At 48.2% G+C, this 15884-nt stretch overlaps 1 protein-coding gene across 1 annotated transcript in view; it reads left to right on the top strand.

Moving 5' to 3' along the window:
- PCSK2 (proprotein convertase subtilisin/kexin type 2) overlaps window positions 1–14992 on the top strand; it is a 214267-nt gene extending 199275 nt beyond the window's left edge. The window contains exons 11-12 of the mRNA XM_004270393.3: window positions 7581–7808; window positions 14321–14992. Of these exons, the coding sequence (XP_004270441.1) occupies window positions 7581–7808; window positions 14321–14807 (715 nt within the window). The 3' untranslated portion in view covers window positions 14808–14992. The remainder of the gene's footprint in view (window positions 1–7580; window positions 7809–14320) is intronic.
- The last annotated feature ends 892 nt before the right edge of the window (window positions 14993–15884 follow it).

Raw genomic sequence — 15884 nt, 5'->3', positions numbered from 1 at the left:
AGAGGTCCCTGCCCACCCACTCCCCTGTCTTCTCTCAGTGCAAACCAGAGGCTGGCCTTGGGTTTGAACAATGAACTTGTGGCTTCAGGCACCACCCATGTGGTGTAAGTGCAAATGCCCGCTAGGCAGGGAATTATCCAAGAATACAGAAGCAGCAACTTATAAGAAGTTGAATTCAGGCTCCTGCGGAAGGGAAGTTGAGTTCCCGTCCCTGTCAGCCATTGCTAGGCAACCGGAGCTTCTAGCAACAATCTTCAGGCAGCCCTGCTTGACTCTCCACATATGCAGTGCATTTTTTGACTTGCAAAGGAGGTAAGAGCTGATTCCTAGAATAGGAGAGGACTTCAAAAGATTATCTAGTCCAACCCCTCTGCCTTTAAGCAGAAAAGACATCATTATCCCCCTTTTACAGATAAGGCCCCAAATTGGGAGTGACTTCTCTTTTGGACCAGGCCAAGCTTTGATTCTTTTAACAAAAGTCAGTTGGAAATTTTAGGAAAGAGATGGACACTGGTCAAAGCCTTCCTATTAAGCACAGAGACCAGAACTTACTCACGTATTATGTGCCTTTCCTGAAGATGAAGCTGTCCCTCTCAGGGCCTGTTGGGTCCTGGAGTCTGAGCCTCGCTCGCTCCAGCTGGGAGCAGACGAGCAGAGGGAAGCTGCTGCCTGCCGCAGAGCCTTGCAGAGGACAGGGAACAAGAAGGGCTTCGTGGCCTCCTCTTAAATCTAAGAGGGCAGAACTTGACTCAAAGTCTCCTTAGATTCTGGCAAGCAAAAAGTCACTTTCCCAGGCCTCTATGCCTACAAAGTGACCCCTTACATACGTCAAAGTAATGGAGTAGGCTGCTGAGACTTTAAACAGATGCATGGGCTCTGCACCAATTATTCTCCATTCTTTAGCACACTTGCAGATTTCCTTACAGAAAAGAATGCAATCACCACTTAGGCACACTTTGTTTTGGAGCAATGGTCATGAATTGAGTGCTGTCTATTGCCATAAAGAGGGAAAAAATGATACCTGGCAGTAGGGGGTTCAAGCGCGTCTTGGGAGCCAGTCCTCAAAAATTCCTCAGAACACCGATCACCTGAGTTGGAAACACGCCCTGAAATTAGAGTTTGATGCAAGTGATTTATTAAGAGAGGGATCCCGGCAGAGACCACTGGGGAGGAGAGGAAGCAGGTCGGGCTGGGGAAGAAGCTGAGCAAGGATGCGATTTCAGAAGTTCTGGCCTCAGCCTGATCCCAGGGAGAGCTCTGGAGGGTAAATTATGCCTCAGAGTTTGTTCCACATCAAAGCAAGGGAGCTGGGCTGCCATATTCTTGTACTGTTTGGCCGTTGGCTAAGAGCCCCACCTGGGAAAGTAAACTCCAAGTCTTCTCTGTTGGCCAAAAGGCTCCAACAGCCAGCAGCTGAAACCACTGCTCAGCATGAAATAGCCCCAGGAGAGAGCCCGGAGGGCGGAGGAGGGAAAGACTCTCCACGAACACTTCCTACAGCTCATCTCCTACAGCTCATCTCTCTTTATCTTCACATGAGGCAGCTGGGAGTCCCTAGTGACATATGTGGCAGCAGTCGAGGGCTGTTTCCCACCCAGAGGTCCAATAAGAAAGCTTTTCCAAAGCAACTTGAATACAGTAAATAAATTATCCTGTCTAAATGAATTCCCATCCGGACTACGGAAGAGGGAGAATGACCACCCCCATGGCTCCAGGGGATAAAGGGAAACCACGCCTCTGTTCTGACCAGTCATCACCTTGTGGTTTAATCTCATAAAATGCTTTTCTGCCAAATGCTTGAAAATGCCTTTCTGAGTTGTCGGGAACATTGCTCACGTTTCCCAGTGAGACCAATATCAGAGACATTCCGAAGAATTTCTTTAGTGGGGAGTTACTGCTGCCTTCAAATATTTGGGGTTCTCTCTATAACCCAGGCTTTCTGGATGGTTCAAGAGGGCTGAGCTGGGTTCGAGGGGTAGATGTCAAAAGAGGCAAACTTGTGACCCAGGAGAACCATCCACAGTAAAGCGGCCCATATACTGGACTAGAACAGTGTTTCCAAAACTGACCTTCCAAGGGATGGATTTTTTCATGTGAGCTCCATCAAAGTCTACTAGATGCAGAGAAAAGTGCACAAATATTAGATACAGCTCAAAGACTTCTTGTAAAGTTAACAGATCCGTGTAACCAGCACCCAAGTCAGGAAACAGACCATTACCTAAGTCTCAGTATGTGCTTTTCGGTTCAGGATTATGTCTGAGAGATTCCTCCATGCTGCTGCGTGTGCTTATAGGTAGTTCATACTTGTTGTTGAATATTACTCCATCGTATAAGTGGATACTTGGGTTGTTTCCACACTGGGGCTATTGTGAGTAACATTGCTGTGAGCATTCTCGTACGTGTCTTTTGGTGAAGATGTGGACGCATTTCTGTTTGATGTATATTAGGGATTCAAAAAGCTGGGTCATGGGGTATACACAGGTGCAGGTCTACCAGTTTTCCAGAGTTGGTGCACTTGCTGACACTCCCTCCAGCAGTGTATGAGAGTTACAGCTGTTCCACATCCTTGCCAACATTCGCTATTATCTGTCTTCTACACTTTAGCCATTCTTGTGGGCCTTCTGTGGAATTGCACTGTAGTTTTAATTTTTATTTCCCTGATAACTAGTGAAGTTGAGCACTGGGGAGTTTTGAAAATGATAGATTCCCAAGACTCAGCCGAAGGTCACTGAATCACATCCTTAGGGATGAATGGCCCAGGAATCTGTCTTTTCAACGCCTTTTTCAGGGACTGCAAGAGCAGCCAGCCCCGTGCTGGTCTGTGGCCTGGAGTGTGTGGCATCCAGGAGTACGGCAAGGGCTCTATGAACCTAGCACTCAGGTGCCGTTTGCGGAATATGAACATCGCACTCTGCCTCTGACTAGGTGCCCGTATTAGACTGAAAACAGGAAATCCAAAAACAACAGCTAAACTGAGACAGGAATTTATTTTTCTTTTCTTTTCCTTTTTTTTTTAATAGCATAGTAACAATATATTTTAAATAGAATATTAATTTTATTTAATAAGTTTCTTATGAAGGAGTTTATTTTTCTGTCATGCAGAAGATAATACAGAGGTGAGGAGCCCCGGCAAGTGCAGGGTGGCCACCAAGAATCAGGGACTCTGTCTCTAGATTTCTGTTCTTCTACACCTTCATGTTATCTAGATGCCACGGGAGCTCCAGCCATCATGTTTACATGTCAGGCAGGAAGAGGGGAAAAGCAAAGGGAAAAAAGAAATCCACCAGCTGAGTGATCCCTGTTTAAAAATTTTTCAAAAAATCACCCAGGGACTTATTTCTTATTGGCCAGAACTGTCACGTGGCCACCCCCAGACTGCAAGGGAGGATGGGAAATGTAGTTTTGTAGCTGTTCTCTCCTTAAATTCCCTTTGCTGTCTTGATTATCAGGAGGAAAATGTGAATTGGAATCCAGAGAATTTGATACCATAAATAGAAGAACTCTGAAAAACAATGGTCTTTCAGGGGTAATCCTCACAAATAGGGAACTCAAAAAAAAAAAAGAAAAAAAAGGGCACTATTTTGCACCAGTGGGAAGTTAGTACACCAATCGTAAGTGCAGGGCTCTGTAGGAGATATGGTTCTACGGATCATTCACAGGCAAAAACTCACTTGCCAGGACCAGCTTTAGAGGCTTAGGAAACAGCCCATCCCGAGGTCTCCCTGGTGCAGGATTCCTCTTCCAGCCATGCGGGGTCAGTCTCTCCCTGGGCTTCACACTGGTTTTTCCAAGATCCCACACTCTCTTGCTCAAGACGGCTGCCACCTTGGCCAGGCTCTGAGTGACCTCTCTCCTTGGAGCCCTGGCCTGTCCTCACATCTTATCTAGAAGCCATGGGTTTGGCTTTGACCTCCGGAGATGTTCTCTCTGAACCGAGAGGCAGATGGCCCATCCCAAGTGGCCTAGGACCAGTCTGCTGACAGCTGAACGTTTACCCCGGAACATCACAGAGTCCTATGAGCGATTGGACCCAGCCAATAGGTGCCCTGCAGCTGCACAGATGTCACCATTTTCACTAATAGTTCACCGGGGGTTCCTCGTACATGGCCTTGTTACTGCTCGCGGCTCGTTCCTTGTGGTCACTTGTTCGTGGGCCAGGTTCCTGCAGCATCCTCTTTCCAGTCCCACATCTTGATTCCTCCTCCCTGGTGATGTTTCTGGAGATCGGATCACGGGTCTCTCTGCCCTTCCTGTCTGTCACTAAGATAAAGTCCCTACATTCTACTGTGTCATCCTCTCCGCCTCTGTTCCTGGCTCTACCTCCCTGACTCATACAGGGCTCCCAACCTCCTGTGCTGATATGTGCCTTCTCCCGCCTCTAGATCCTTCCTTCCAGAACCTTCTCTCCCTAGGAACTCCCCTTCCCTGTGTTTACTCAGTCACTCCCACTCGTCCCTTTGACCTTAGCTAAAAATACCACTTCCTGAGAGACCCTTGCTGACCCCCTGGACCAGAGTTTCTCAAATTTGCTGCTGCTGCTGAGAATCCCTGGAGTGCTTGCTAAGAACAGACATCCAAGCCCACGCCAGGTCCACAGACTCAGAGTCTCCAGAAGCTGCAGTTGTAACAAGCACCCCCAGTGCCGCCAGGAAGTTAAGAACCACCCCCCACCCCCGCCCCCACCCCAAGCAGGTTTGCTGGAGCCTTTGGCAGATGCTTGGACAGGCCCACGGGATCAGCATCTCTGGGTCCTGTCTGACTTCATCACTGTGTTCACGTTGGTTCACATGTGCAGACGAGGTTGTGAACCGCCATCTCAGACCCGTGTTCTCAAACCCCGTGTGCAGAAGCACCACCTGCACTTTGTCTTGAGGGCACATCCTCAGGCCCACAGCCCCCAGGAGGCCGATTCCAGAGACCTGAAGTTGAGGCCAGGAATCCGTATCTGTCACGAGTCCCCATGCGGTTCTGATGCAGGACCACAGTCTGTGAGACTCCCTGGCTGGGATAACTCAGGGTTCCACTGTTGGCTCCCCTGGCATTTTAAAATATTGAGGTGTCTATCTGTCCCCCGGGCTGTAGGCTCTGAGAGGGAGGGACCTTCCTATGACCTGCCCAGAACTAGTTCAGAGCCTGGACATGATACCTTTCCATATATCTGTCTTACTTTCCCAGCTATCATATAAAATATTTGAGAAAATGTCATGTTCCTTGTCCTGTAGCACTGAACACAGTGATTTTTATATTGTAGATGTTCTGTAAATTTATTTTTTATTATTTAATAGGTATCACCTACAATCCTTGAGCTGCTATGGTAGGATTAAAGCCTAAAGCACGTTGGTGAAATAATTATTTTACACAATGGTATCTTCGGTCAATTCAGAAGTTGCTCAGAATGGGAAAATGAGAGGGACTCTGTTTTACTTTTCAGACATGAGCAAATGGTTGTTCAAATGGTGTCACAAATTCAGTGACATTGGAGTATGGCGCACGCTCTGATTTATTTTAGAAGTAGAACATCCTTGTTCTAGCACATTCTTTCTCTCTTATGGACCCGATGAGAATAAATCCGTGGAGAAACATCTAGTGGGGTTAGAAGCATGGCTCATTTTTGCAGCAGAACCCCTAGCAAAGATGAGAGATGCTCCACCTGCCAGCCAGCCCTTGGATCACCTTGAGGTCACCAGATCCTCGTTTATCGACACTTTTGAGTTAAATGAATTCAGAATCCTATTCCAGCAAAACAATGAGCTTTCGGCCATAATCAACTTCAGGAAATTTCACACTGTTCACGTAGTCCACATGTCCAGGGGACCATATGTCCAAGATATGTTCTTAAATTTCTCAAATAAGCATTGACCTTCCTTGGAACTTTCTCTTTAAAAGCTGAAGGTCTTCCTGGACTTCCCTCTCCTCAATATTATGTACAAACCTAAATGGGAAAAGAACTTAAAGGTCTGCATTTCAAGAGCATATGAATCGCTATCATCTTTTGACTCTGTTTTGAAGCTTTGAACCAATGAATGCTGCTTGTGCTGAGATTTTATCAAATGAGTGATGGTGTTCTTTCAATCATTTGAGTCTAAGGAGAACCGTAGTGCAGGGTTTTCCAACTTTTGTGACCGTGACTCTCAGTGAGAAATTAATTTTGCATTGCAACCCAAACACATACTACAATACCACACACGAGTGCACGCAAACACACACACACACACACACACACACACACACACACAGAGTTTCCCATATTACGTGCACACTGTTATTCTTTTCTGTTCTATTCCACTTGTGATGGCCCCATCCATTAAATCTCTGGTTCTCAACCTCAGCTGTCTACTGGAATGACCTGGGAAGTGTTAACAATTTCCAAAGCCTGGGTCCCACTCCCAGAGATTCTGATTTAAATAGTCTGAGATGTGGCCTGAGCAGTGGAGTTTTAAATGTTCCCACCAGACAGTTTTACTGTGCAGCCCAGATACATAGCCTGTGCAATCAGTTGACCTCCTAGCCCACAAATGGGTCATGACTTAACACTTCGAAAAGCACAGACATTGACACTAATGTCAATAGCACAGACTATTAGACATTAATTTCCAAAGACAAGTCTGCAAGCAAAATTGTCTATTTGCTGAACGAAGAGTATGCTGAGGGCTGTCCTGGGCACTGGGAGACAAATATGCTTAAGCTGTTGTCTCTGCCCTTGAAGAACTGACAGCTCCATGTCCCCAAATGGAACACTCCTGCGTAGCCAACACCCAGATCAAGAAACAGAACTCTGTCAGCACCCAGCAGCCCCCTGTGTCCCTTACAGGCACTGCCACCCCAAGATCAACCACTAACCTGGCTTCTGACAGCACAGATTCATTGTGCCTGTTTTTATACTTTAAACAAATGGAACCATACTCTATGTTCTCCCTGTGTCTGGCTTCTTTGGGTCAGAATTCTTATTGTGAGATTCACACAATTGTGAGTTCCCTGTTATTCTGAGTAGCTGTAGTTCATTCTCATTGCAGTGCAGTGTTCCACCTCTTATAAACACACCTCAATTGGTTTATCCACTTTACTGTGGATGGGCATTTGAGGACTTCATAGTTTAGGCCTATGAACATTCCAATACGTATATGTCTGGTGAATATATACACACATTTTTGTTGGATACATAACTAAAAATGGAACTTCTGGGCCATAGCTTAAGTGCATGGGCAAGATCTGAAGATAGAGCCAAACCATTTTCCAAAGTGTTTGCAATAACTTACACTTCCATCACCAAAGTACCCAGTTGCTCCACATCTTTGTCAACACTTGGTATTGTCAGTCTTTTTAATTTTAGCCATTCCAGTGTGTGTTAGATATCACAATTGAAATGTATTTAAGTAAGAAAGGCAAGATATTTTTAATTGACATATATCTATACCTATATTCTCAGTAGTGCATGGAAATCCTCCCTTGACGTGTGGGTTCATAGATGTTTCAACATCTTACCAGGGGTCTATGTCCTACCTTAGTCATTGTGTCTCTCTCCCTCTCTCTCTCCCCTCTTCCCCGCCCTTGCTCTCAAACACTCTGCCTCCGGTACCCAGCCTGGGTCTGACCTGGAGAGACATGCAGCATCTGACCGTGCTCACCTCCAAACGGAACCAGCTTCACGACGAGGTCCATCAGTGGCGGAGGAACGGGGTCGGCTTGGAGTTTAATCACCTCTTTGGCTACGGGGTGCTTGACGCAGGCGCCATGGTGAAAATGGCCAAAGACTGGAAAACTGTGCCTGAGAGGTTCCACTGTGTGGGAGGCTCCGTGCAGGACCCTGAGTAAGTGGGGGCAGCAGTTCTACTGCTGTTTGTGGAAAATACCCAGAGATGGCGCCACTGCACTGGTGACCATAACAGATTCCCTCTCTGCGTCATCCCGAGATGCACTGGATTTGATTCAGGGACAACCAGCTTCCAGGCAGAGCTGCAGTGTTGCACAACTCCAAAGTATCCAGTCTACAAAGCCCTGGGGCCTGGAACTTCTTTCCCTTATTGCAAAAAGGGAGAGATTTACAAAGAGGGATTGCCAAGGGGAAGACTTACGGCGTCTGTGCCTTTGCAGACGCTGGGCCACAGCAGGTGGGGACCATGGGCAGTGTGACCAGAGCAGGATGTACAGTTAGTTGCCTCCTGGCTACATTCGAGATTAACAGAAAGGTGGCACGGTTGCAGTATTTAGGGGAACGGGCATTGGGGCCTGCTTAGTCGAGGTTCACCTTGATGTCAGACCTTGTTCTCCGCAATTGCCCTGGACAAGAAGGATGGGTCTCTGTTGATCCTCACGCTCTGTGCTTCGGGGGGGCGGAGGGGAGAGGGAGATGCGGAACGTATATGCCGAGATGAATGACCGTTTCTCTCCCAATTCCGAGTGCACTGAACATTCTGTCATAATCCAGGTACAGGTTGGAATTCGGAGCCAGAGGCAACACTGGAAATAGGCTGTCTGACGCCTCATTTTAGTTAAGGAATCTGAGGCCCTGAGATGTGACCGTCCCAATGGCTCACAACTAACTGGGAACTTATCCAATAGCAGCAGCATTATTTTTTTTTTAATCTGGAGAAATCTTTTATTATATTTCAGTTGATTCACTAGGTTAAATTTATTTCACAATATCTATAGATGTTCTTGTCTATATAGAAAACATATTTCTTACAGGTTTTTATGCAAATCCATTGAGAATTTACCTTCCACAAATGACCTTCTGTTAGTTGAGACAATTTTATTCCAAACAAAATACACATGTACACATATACTGTGACAGCAATTTTTAAAATGTAAAGTATAGAGGGATTTCTTGGTTGGTGTGTGAAAATACGTATGTCAACTCCCCACCCCACAGAGGTTCTTATTTCTAAGGTTTGGGGTAAAGTTCAGAAGATGGAGGTTTGTGGGTGGTCTCAGCAGCATTATTTTAATGAGAGGAAACTCGAGAGCTATTTCAGCACTAACTCAGCTGGGCTCCAGGAGGACAGGGACCTCATCTGTCTCGTTTGCTGGTGTGTCCTCAGGGCCTAGAACAGCGCCTGGAACTTAGTAGTCATGGGATCAATATTTGTGGGATGAATGAATGAATGAACATTTAGCCAGCAGCACCTGGGCACAAGGAAGATGTCTACACGGTGGCAATAGGACCACGAGTCCAGCCAGGGAGATTCAGGGGCAGGGGGCAGGCAGCCTTGTTGGAAGCGCTCTGTGTCCCCTTGTCCACCCACACCTGAATTGTTCTCAGATGCAGGTGAGTGAGGTCTGGGGCAGATGTGCTCATGGAAGAACTCAGAGGCTGGGCAGGGGGTCCTGAGGGCAACACCCAGGCCAGCTTGTGCCTCTGGTAGAGGCAGCCCTATCACCAGGAATCCAACTTCTCAGGGGCTGGGACGGAGGGATCCGCAGGCTTGACAGCTGCCACTTTCTATGCAGGGCTGTACAGAAACGGCCTCTGAGCAGGTGAGTGGCAACCGTCAGGGTTATGAGTTTCCTCAGCACTCATCTTCCCAGAGAAGCAGTCAATTCGAAAAGCAATTTTCTAAGGAGACTTTATCAGGAGAGTCTGTAAAGGATGCTTGACTAAAATAAAAGGGAAAAATAGAACTGGCTGTGAGCATCTGTGCTGGACCAGCCGAGGGCCGTGAGCAGAGGAAGCCCAGGCCGCCCCATCGGCCAGCATGTCCCCAGAGCATGCTGTCAGGCACAGGCCACTTCCACCATCCCCTGTTCACTCAGCTCCTTGAAGACTGTGGCGAACTCCGGATTTTAAGTGAATTTGGAGATCAACGTTCAAACCTGATCCGAATGCCTGAAGCAGCATAGTAGAGCGGAGGGTGTGCTCGGCGACAGCCTGCTGGCCGGGTGGCTGTGCACTGGTCACTTCTGAGCTGCAGTGCCTTCTGTGGGGGTTAATGCCCACCTGCCACTGTGACGTGGGGCAGAGCAAACATCAAGTGACCCCTGTTGAGTGTTCTTCATTGACAACCACATGGCAGGTGTTTTAGGTACTCGGGAAAGGGCAGCTGTCATTGTTACTATTATTATTCTAGCAAAACAACTACGGCTTCATAACAGTTTTTATCATACAGCTGAGGATTGAGAACCCAAAGAGCATTCCAAGGGCCCCCTGGGAAGCAACGCCTATTTCTAGGCACAAAGTCACTGAGCCCTCATTTTGCACCAACATGCAGTAAGACAAAGATACAAGCCATGTTTGTCTTTATAGGACTTGAGCACCAGGCTTCTGTACTTGTTTCTGAAAGTTCAGAGAGTAGCTCACACCTTCTGATGGGTGCCTCATTTTCAGCAGTGAGTGTGTTCCCGAACGTGGCTGTGTGGCTAGATCAGGGTCTTTGAAGAGCCTCTTTGGTTCCACAAACAGCCATCTCCTACTGCAACCTTCTGATAAACTGACTTTTCCTGAGCACCTATCCCTGTTCTTTTTTTTTTTTTTTTTTTTTTTGCTGTACGCGGGCTTCACTATTGTGGCCTCTGCCGTTGCAGAGCACAGGCTCCGGACGCGCAGGCTCAGCGGCCATGGCTCACAGGCCCAGCCGCTCCGTGGCATGTGGGATCTTCCCGGACCGGGGCACGAACCCGTGTCCCCTACATCGGCAGGCAAACTCTCAACCACTGCGCCACCAGGGAAGCCCCCTGTTCTTTTAAAATAAGAATGAGTTGTACTCCTTTTCTTCTAAAAGCAATATATGGCACTGGAGGAAAGTCAGAACATACAACGCAGCAAGAAGAGGGTAAGAAAAATCCGCGAGAGCTGCTCCCTGCCCCTCCCGACCAACCCTGCCCCTCCCGACCAACGAACGCCAGGTCGCCTGTGAGAGGGGGTGGTGTTCTCTTTTCTCTATCAAGCTTGCTGCCTCTGGAATTCACAATTCAAGTCAATTTCAAAGTGACAACATTCCAAGAAGAGTGCAGTTAAATGTCCTCTCCCCAGGGCCCCAGGCCCTCAGCCAGCAGGTGGGGATGGGAGTTTGGGGAGCAGGCAAGTCCCCCAGGCGCTAAACAAGCCAGAGTCCCAGGGACCGAGGGGTCCCCGGAGGGGCCTCCGACCCTGGCACACACCCCAACCCCAAGGCTTCTAGGACAATTTGTAAATCCTAACAGGTGTGTGTGCTTGTTCCCACGCCAACCTGCCCAGGTGGATGGCAAAATTCCAATTATTTTCTCAACAATTAAATCTGTGCTATACAAAACAGAAGCAACTAGCCACATGTGGCTATTTAGTGAAATTAAATAAATTTAAATTGATCACTAAAATTAAATTTAATTAATTAAAAATTCAGTTCCTCACTCATACTTGTCACATTTCGAGTGCCCAAAAGCCACATGTGGCCAGTGGCTACGGTATTAGCACAGATATAGAACATTTCCATCCTTGCAGGAATTGGTAGTGCTGTTGGCCAGCACTGGTCTAGACATTTGTATATGTACAACGTATATGAGTGTGTGTCTATATTTATCTTCACAGCAACTCTTCAAGGTAGGAAGTCATATCCCCATTGTATAGGTAAGGAAAGTGAGCTCAGAAAGTTCAAATTCCTTACCCACAACTGGACCTTTAGTCTACCCATCTAGCTTTCTGCCCAGGGGCTGGAGCCCATGTGATCATTAATCATTTATCAGCTCACCTGTCATGTTTCTGATCCTGTTCTGAGTAAGTAGCATCTTCTTTGAGAGGTCCAGGTAGTGGCTTGCCATACTCACATCTCCAAAGCTGGCCTAATGCCTGCTTTCCACCAAATTGGATGATTTCCCCAGAACCTGGTGCTGGGGACCCTCTGCCCCTGCACCATCACTGGATCTCCATGGCCAGTGGATGCATGATTCAGCATCAGAGTCCACGCAGAGCACACACGGTCCATGAGACTGTTTATGTGTATATTTTAAGTTCCTTGGGAGAGTATTGCCTTTATCAATGAGCTGCAGGGGAGCTCCAGCAAGCCCTCCCAGGTTCTTTGCCTTGGTTCCAAGGGCAACGTAGAAGCAAGGCTTGGCTCTGAGCTGGGTGTACGACCAGCATCCTTTTGTAGATGTATTCTACAAGATGTGTGTTTAAAAATACACACCATGGGCTTCCCTGGTGGTGCAGTGGTTAAGAATCCACTGCCAATGCAGGGGACATGGGTTCAAGCCCTGGCCCAGGAAGATCCCACATGCCGCGGAGCAACGAAGTCCGTGCGCCACAGCTACTGAGCCTGCGCTCTAGAACCCACATGCCACAACTACCAAAGCCCATGTGCCTAGAGCCTGTGTTCCGCAACAAGAGAAGCCACCACAATGAGAAGCTCACACACCTCAACGAAGAGTAGCCCCTGCTCACCACAGCTAGGGAAAAGCCCACACGCAGCAACGAACACCCAACACAGCCAAAAATAAATAAATAAAATAAATAAAAATTTAAAAATACACACCCTTTTATGCTCCAAAATAAAAGCCATGTCCAGGGAGGACATTAACATAGACAAAGGGCTGGAGAAAGGGAGCTAGTATCATGGTCCAGGCACTGTGCTCAGTGTTTTCCTACATGGTCTTATTTAAACCCACCCACAATGACAATGAGACTTCAAGTATTTGAAAAATTTTCCCAAGCTCTCTTGACCCGTAAGCATAGAAGCAGAATTCTAACCCAAATAGGTTTATTCCCGAAGTCTGGAGTCCTTCCATGATACCATGCACTCCTCAAATGGAGTTTCCTGTATTATGTTTCTAGTGCAAGAACCTTTGAGCATCTCATCTCCAAAGGAGGCCACTTCCAGAAAGGAGATCGGTTATATGGAAAGACAGCTGAGGAATCTTAGACTGACTGTCCATGGGGCTCCAACTCTATGACCGAAGAGACTCCCAAATTTCCCTGGTCTATCACAGGACTGTGTTTCACTAGGATTAATTAACCCAATTTCAGCTTTTTTATGATAGTGTTAACAATCACATTAGCAATAATTTCTCCTTATCAAGGTAGTGAGTACTTTAAAAGAAAAGTATATGAGCTCCTGTCTCAGTCTGGGTTGTCCCAAAAGTAGACCCTGATGGGACTTGGGTACTGACAATGTTTTGAGAGATGATCTCGGGAAACAAGTGAGGAGGTGCAGCTGTAGGCAGGGAAGAGGAAGCAATCCAATAAAGATGCGTTGATGCTCCCCTGACCAACACCTTGCCACCCTGGGCAACGCTGAGTTGTCCCCACCAGGAGTGAGGAAGCCAGGTGTATGTACTCACCACCTTCCGTCAGTCGCCGGTAGGGGGCTTTCCTTGTGGGGTTAAATCCCTGACACTTTGGGGCCGGCCTGCACGCAGGCTGAGGATGCTCCCAGGAGGCAGGGAAAGGCTCCAGGAGAGAAGCTGGGAGATGCTGATACCCGTGGTGGATGCAGGCAGGGTCCACAGTAGCCTCAGCTGTAGGCAAACCCAGCAGTGCCTTAGGAGAAGCAGGAACGGTGTCCACAGCATCTGCCGCCTGCCCCGTCCACACACAGTCGGTTCTGAGAGTGTGGGTAACTTGCTCAGGCTCACACAGCAAGCGTAAGAATTAACCCTGGATTTCGTTTCCTCTTTATGGCTGAGTAATATTCCATTGTATATATGTGCCACATCTTTATCTATTCCTCCTATGATCTTATTTGCAAAGCAGAAATAGAGACGCAGACAGAGAGAACACATGTATGGACACCAATAGGGAAGGAAGGGGGTGGGAGGAACTGGCAGATTGGGTTTGACACATATACACTATTGATACTATGTATAAGACAGGTAACTAATGCGAACCTACTGTATAGTTCTTTTTTATATATATATAAATTTATTTATTTTTGGCTGCGTTGGGTCTTCGTTGCTGCGTGCAGGCTTTCTCTAGTTGCAGCGAGCGGGGTCTGCTCTTCCTTGGGGTGCGTGGGCTTCTCATTGTGGCGGCTTCTCTTGTTGTGGAGCACAGGCTCTAGCCACGAGGGCTTCCATAGTTGTGGCACATGGGCTCAGTAGTTGTGGCTCGTGGGCTCTAGAGCACAGGCTCAGTAGTTGTGGCGCATCGGCTTAGTTGCCCCGCGGCATGTGGGATCTTCCCGGACTAGGGCTAGAACCCGTGTCCCCTGCACTGGCAGGCGGATTCTTAACCACTGCGCCACCAAGGAAGTCCCTACTGTAGAGTTCTACATTTTAATTTTCCAATAAAATTTTCAGTTACCTAAAAAAAAAAAATACTAATTCACTCCAGAGCCCCTGCTCTCCCAGCTCCCCAGAGCTGCCCCTGGGAGAGTGTGCCCAGCCCTCACGGTCTCCTCCCCTCTGCCCTCAGGAAAATACCGCCGACCGGCAAGCTCGTGCTGAAGCTCACCACCGCCGCCTGCGAGGGGAAGGAGAACTTCGTGCGCTACCTGGAGCACGTGCAAGCTGTCGTCACGGTCAACGCGACCAGGCGAGGGGACCTGAACATCAACATGACGTCCCCCATGGGCACCAAGTCCATCCTGCTGAGCCGGCGGCCACGGGACGACGACGCCAAGGTGGGCTTCGACAAGTGGCCTTTCATGACCACCCACACCTGGGGGGAAGATGCCCGGGGGACATGGACCCTGGAGCTGGGCTTCGTGGGGAGCGTGCCCCAAAAGGGGGTGCTGAAGGAGTGGACACTGATGCTCCACGGCACGCAGAGCGCCCCGTACATCGACCAGGTGGTTAGGGATTACCAGTCCAAGCTGGCCATGTCCAAGAAGGAGGAGCTGGAGGAAGAGCTGGACGAAGCGGTGGAGAGAAGCCTGAAGAGCATCCTGGGCGAGAACTAGCCCCTCGGCGCCCGCTCCCTGCTGCCGGCCCGCCGCCCCAGCCGGGCATCTAGCGGTTAACCTCCCCCCACACAAGCGACTCCAACTTCTTGCTCCGAAGCTTTGCTCACTGTCAGTGGTTATTTTCATTACCATGGAAGCAACCTTTTTTATTCTGTGCCCCAAATACAGTGTTCCCACCAACACCTCTGTCCTATTTGTGACTCGAAGTTCTTTAGTTCTGTCACTCAGATAGGTGATATCTTGCCAACAAACCTGGGACCGCTGTCGCCTCGGTTTCCTTCATAGAAGAGAATGCATTTAAAAAGCCAGGCGCGGTAACGCCAAGGACGTTCATTCACGGTCTCAGCTGAGGACCTGTTACTTAAAAGGAGAATCCAAGGTTATGACAGAGGTGAGCTCTGAGTCTCTTAAAGCACAGATGCTGTAAATCCTTTGGGGAAAGATGTTTTTGACTTTTAGCAAGATTTTTCAGGGATGTAAATGAAGGTGGCGTGAATGGAAAGGTGCCCTAATTACCAGATAGGGAAGAGAGAGTCAGAAAGCATGAAGGTTTGGAAATCTTGCCACCAACGCCCACATCGTAGCTAGTCTCACTCCGCCAGCGTGATACATGTAAAAACTCAGCAGCCTGGCTGCCCTTTACCAGCTGCTGCTCTGAGTGACGGTAAACTCTGCTAGAGATGCCCAAATTACCCTGTGTGTGTAGCCTTCATCCCAGCCCCAATTTTCTGGGGTTCCTCCCATAGTTATCCAAAAGAAGAAAGGCAGGGCAGGATGGCAACACTTCTGGGAAAGGGGCGCTTAGTGGTTTTTAACACAGGAATGTTCCTTTTCTGCTGTCACTCTGGGGCTTCCTAATCTGATGGAAGTGAGAGGTGAGCTGAGCGTTTTCAAGAGCTTTCTGCTTGGGCTTTGATTTCCAAAGCACATGACTAGAGGGAAACACCTTCTGTGTGTTGTGATTTCTCTGATGAGTTGGGGAAACGGCCTCTGTTCCAGAAGAGGTGTGTGCAGGGCGAGGGGGCAGCCATCTCACATGGACCCTCCCTTTGTATGGAGACCCCTCTGCTGAAG

This window comes from Orcinus orca, chromosome 16 (assembly GCF_937001465.1).
Source record: "Orcinus orca chromosome 16, mOrcOrc1.1, whole genome shotgun sequence".
Taxonomy (NCBI): Eukaryota; Metazoa; Chordata; class Mammalia; order Artiodactyla; family Delphinidae; genus Orcinus; species Orcinus orca.
The sequence above is the reverse complement of the archived record's forward strand: the minus strand, read 5'-3'. Positions and strand labels throughout refer to the sequence as shown.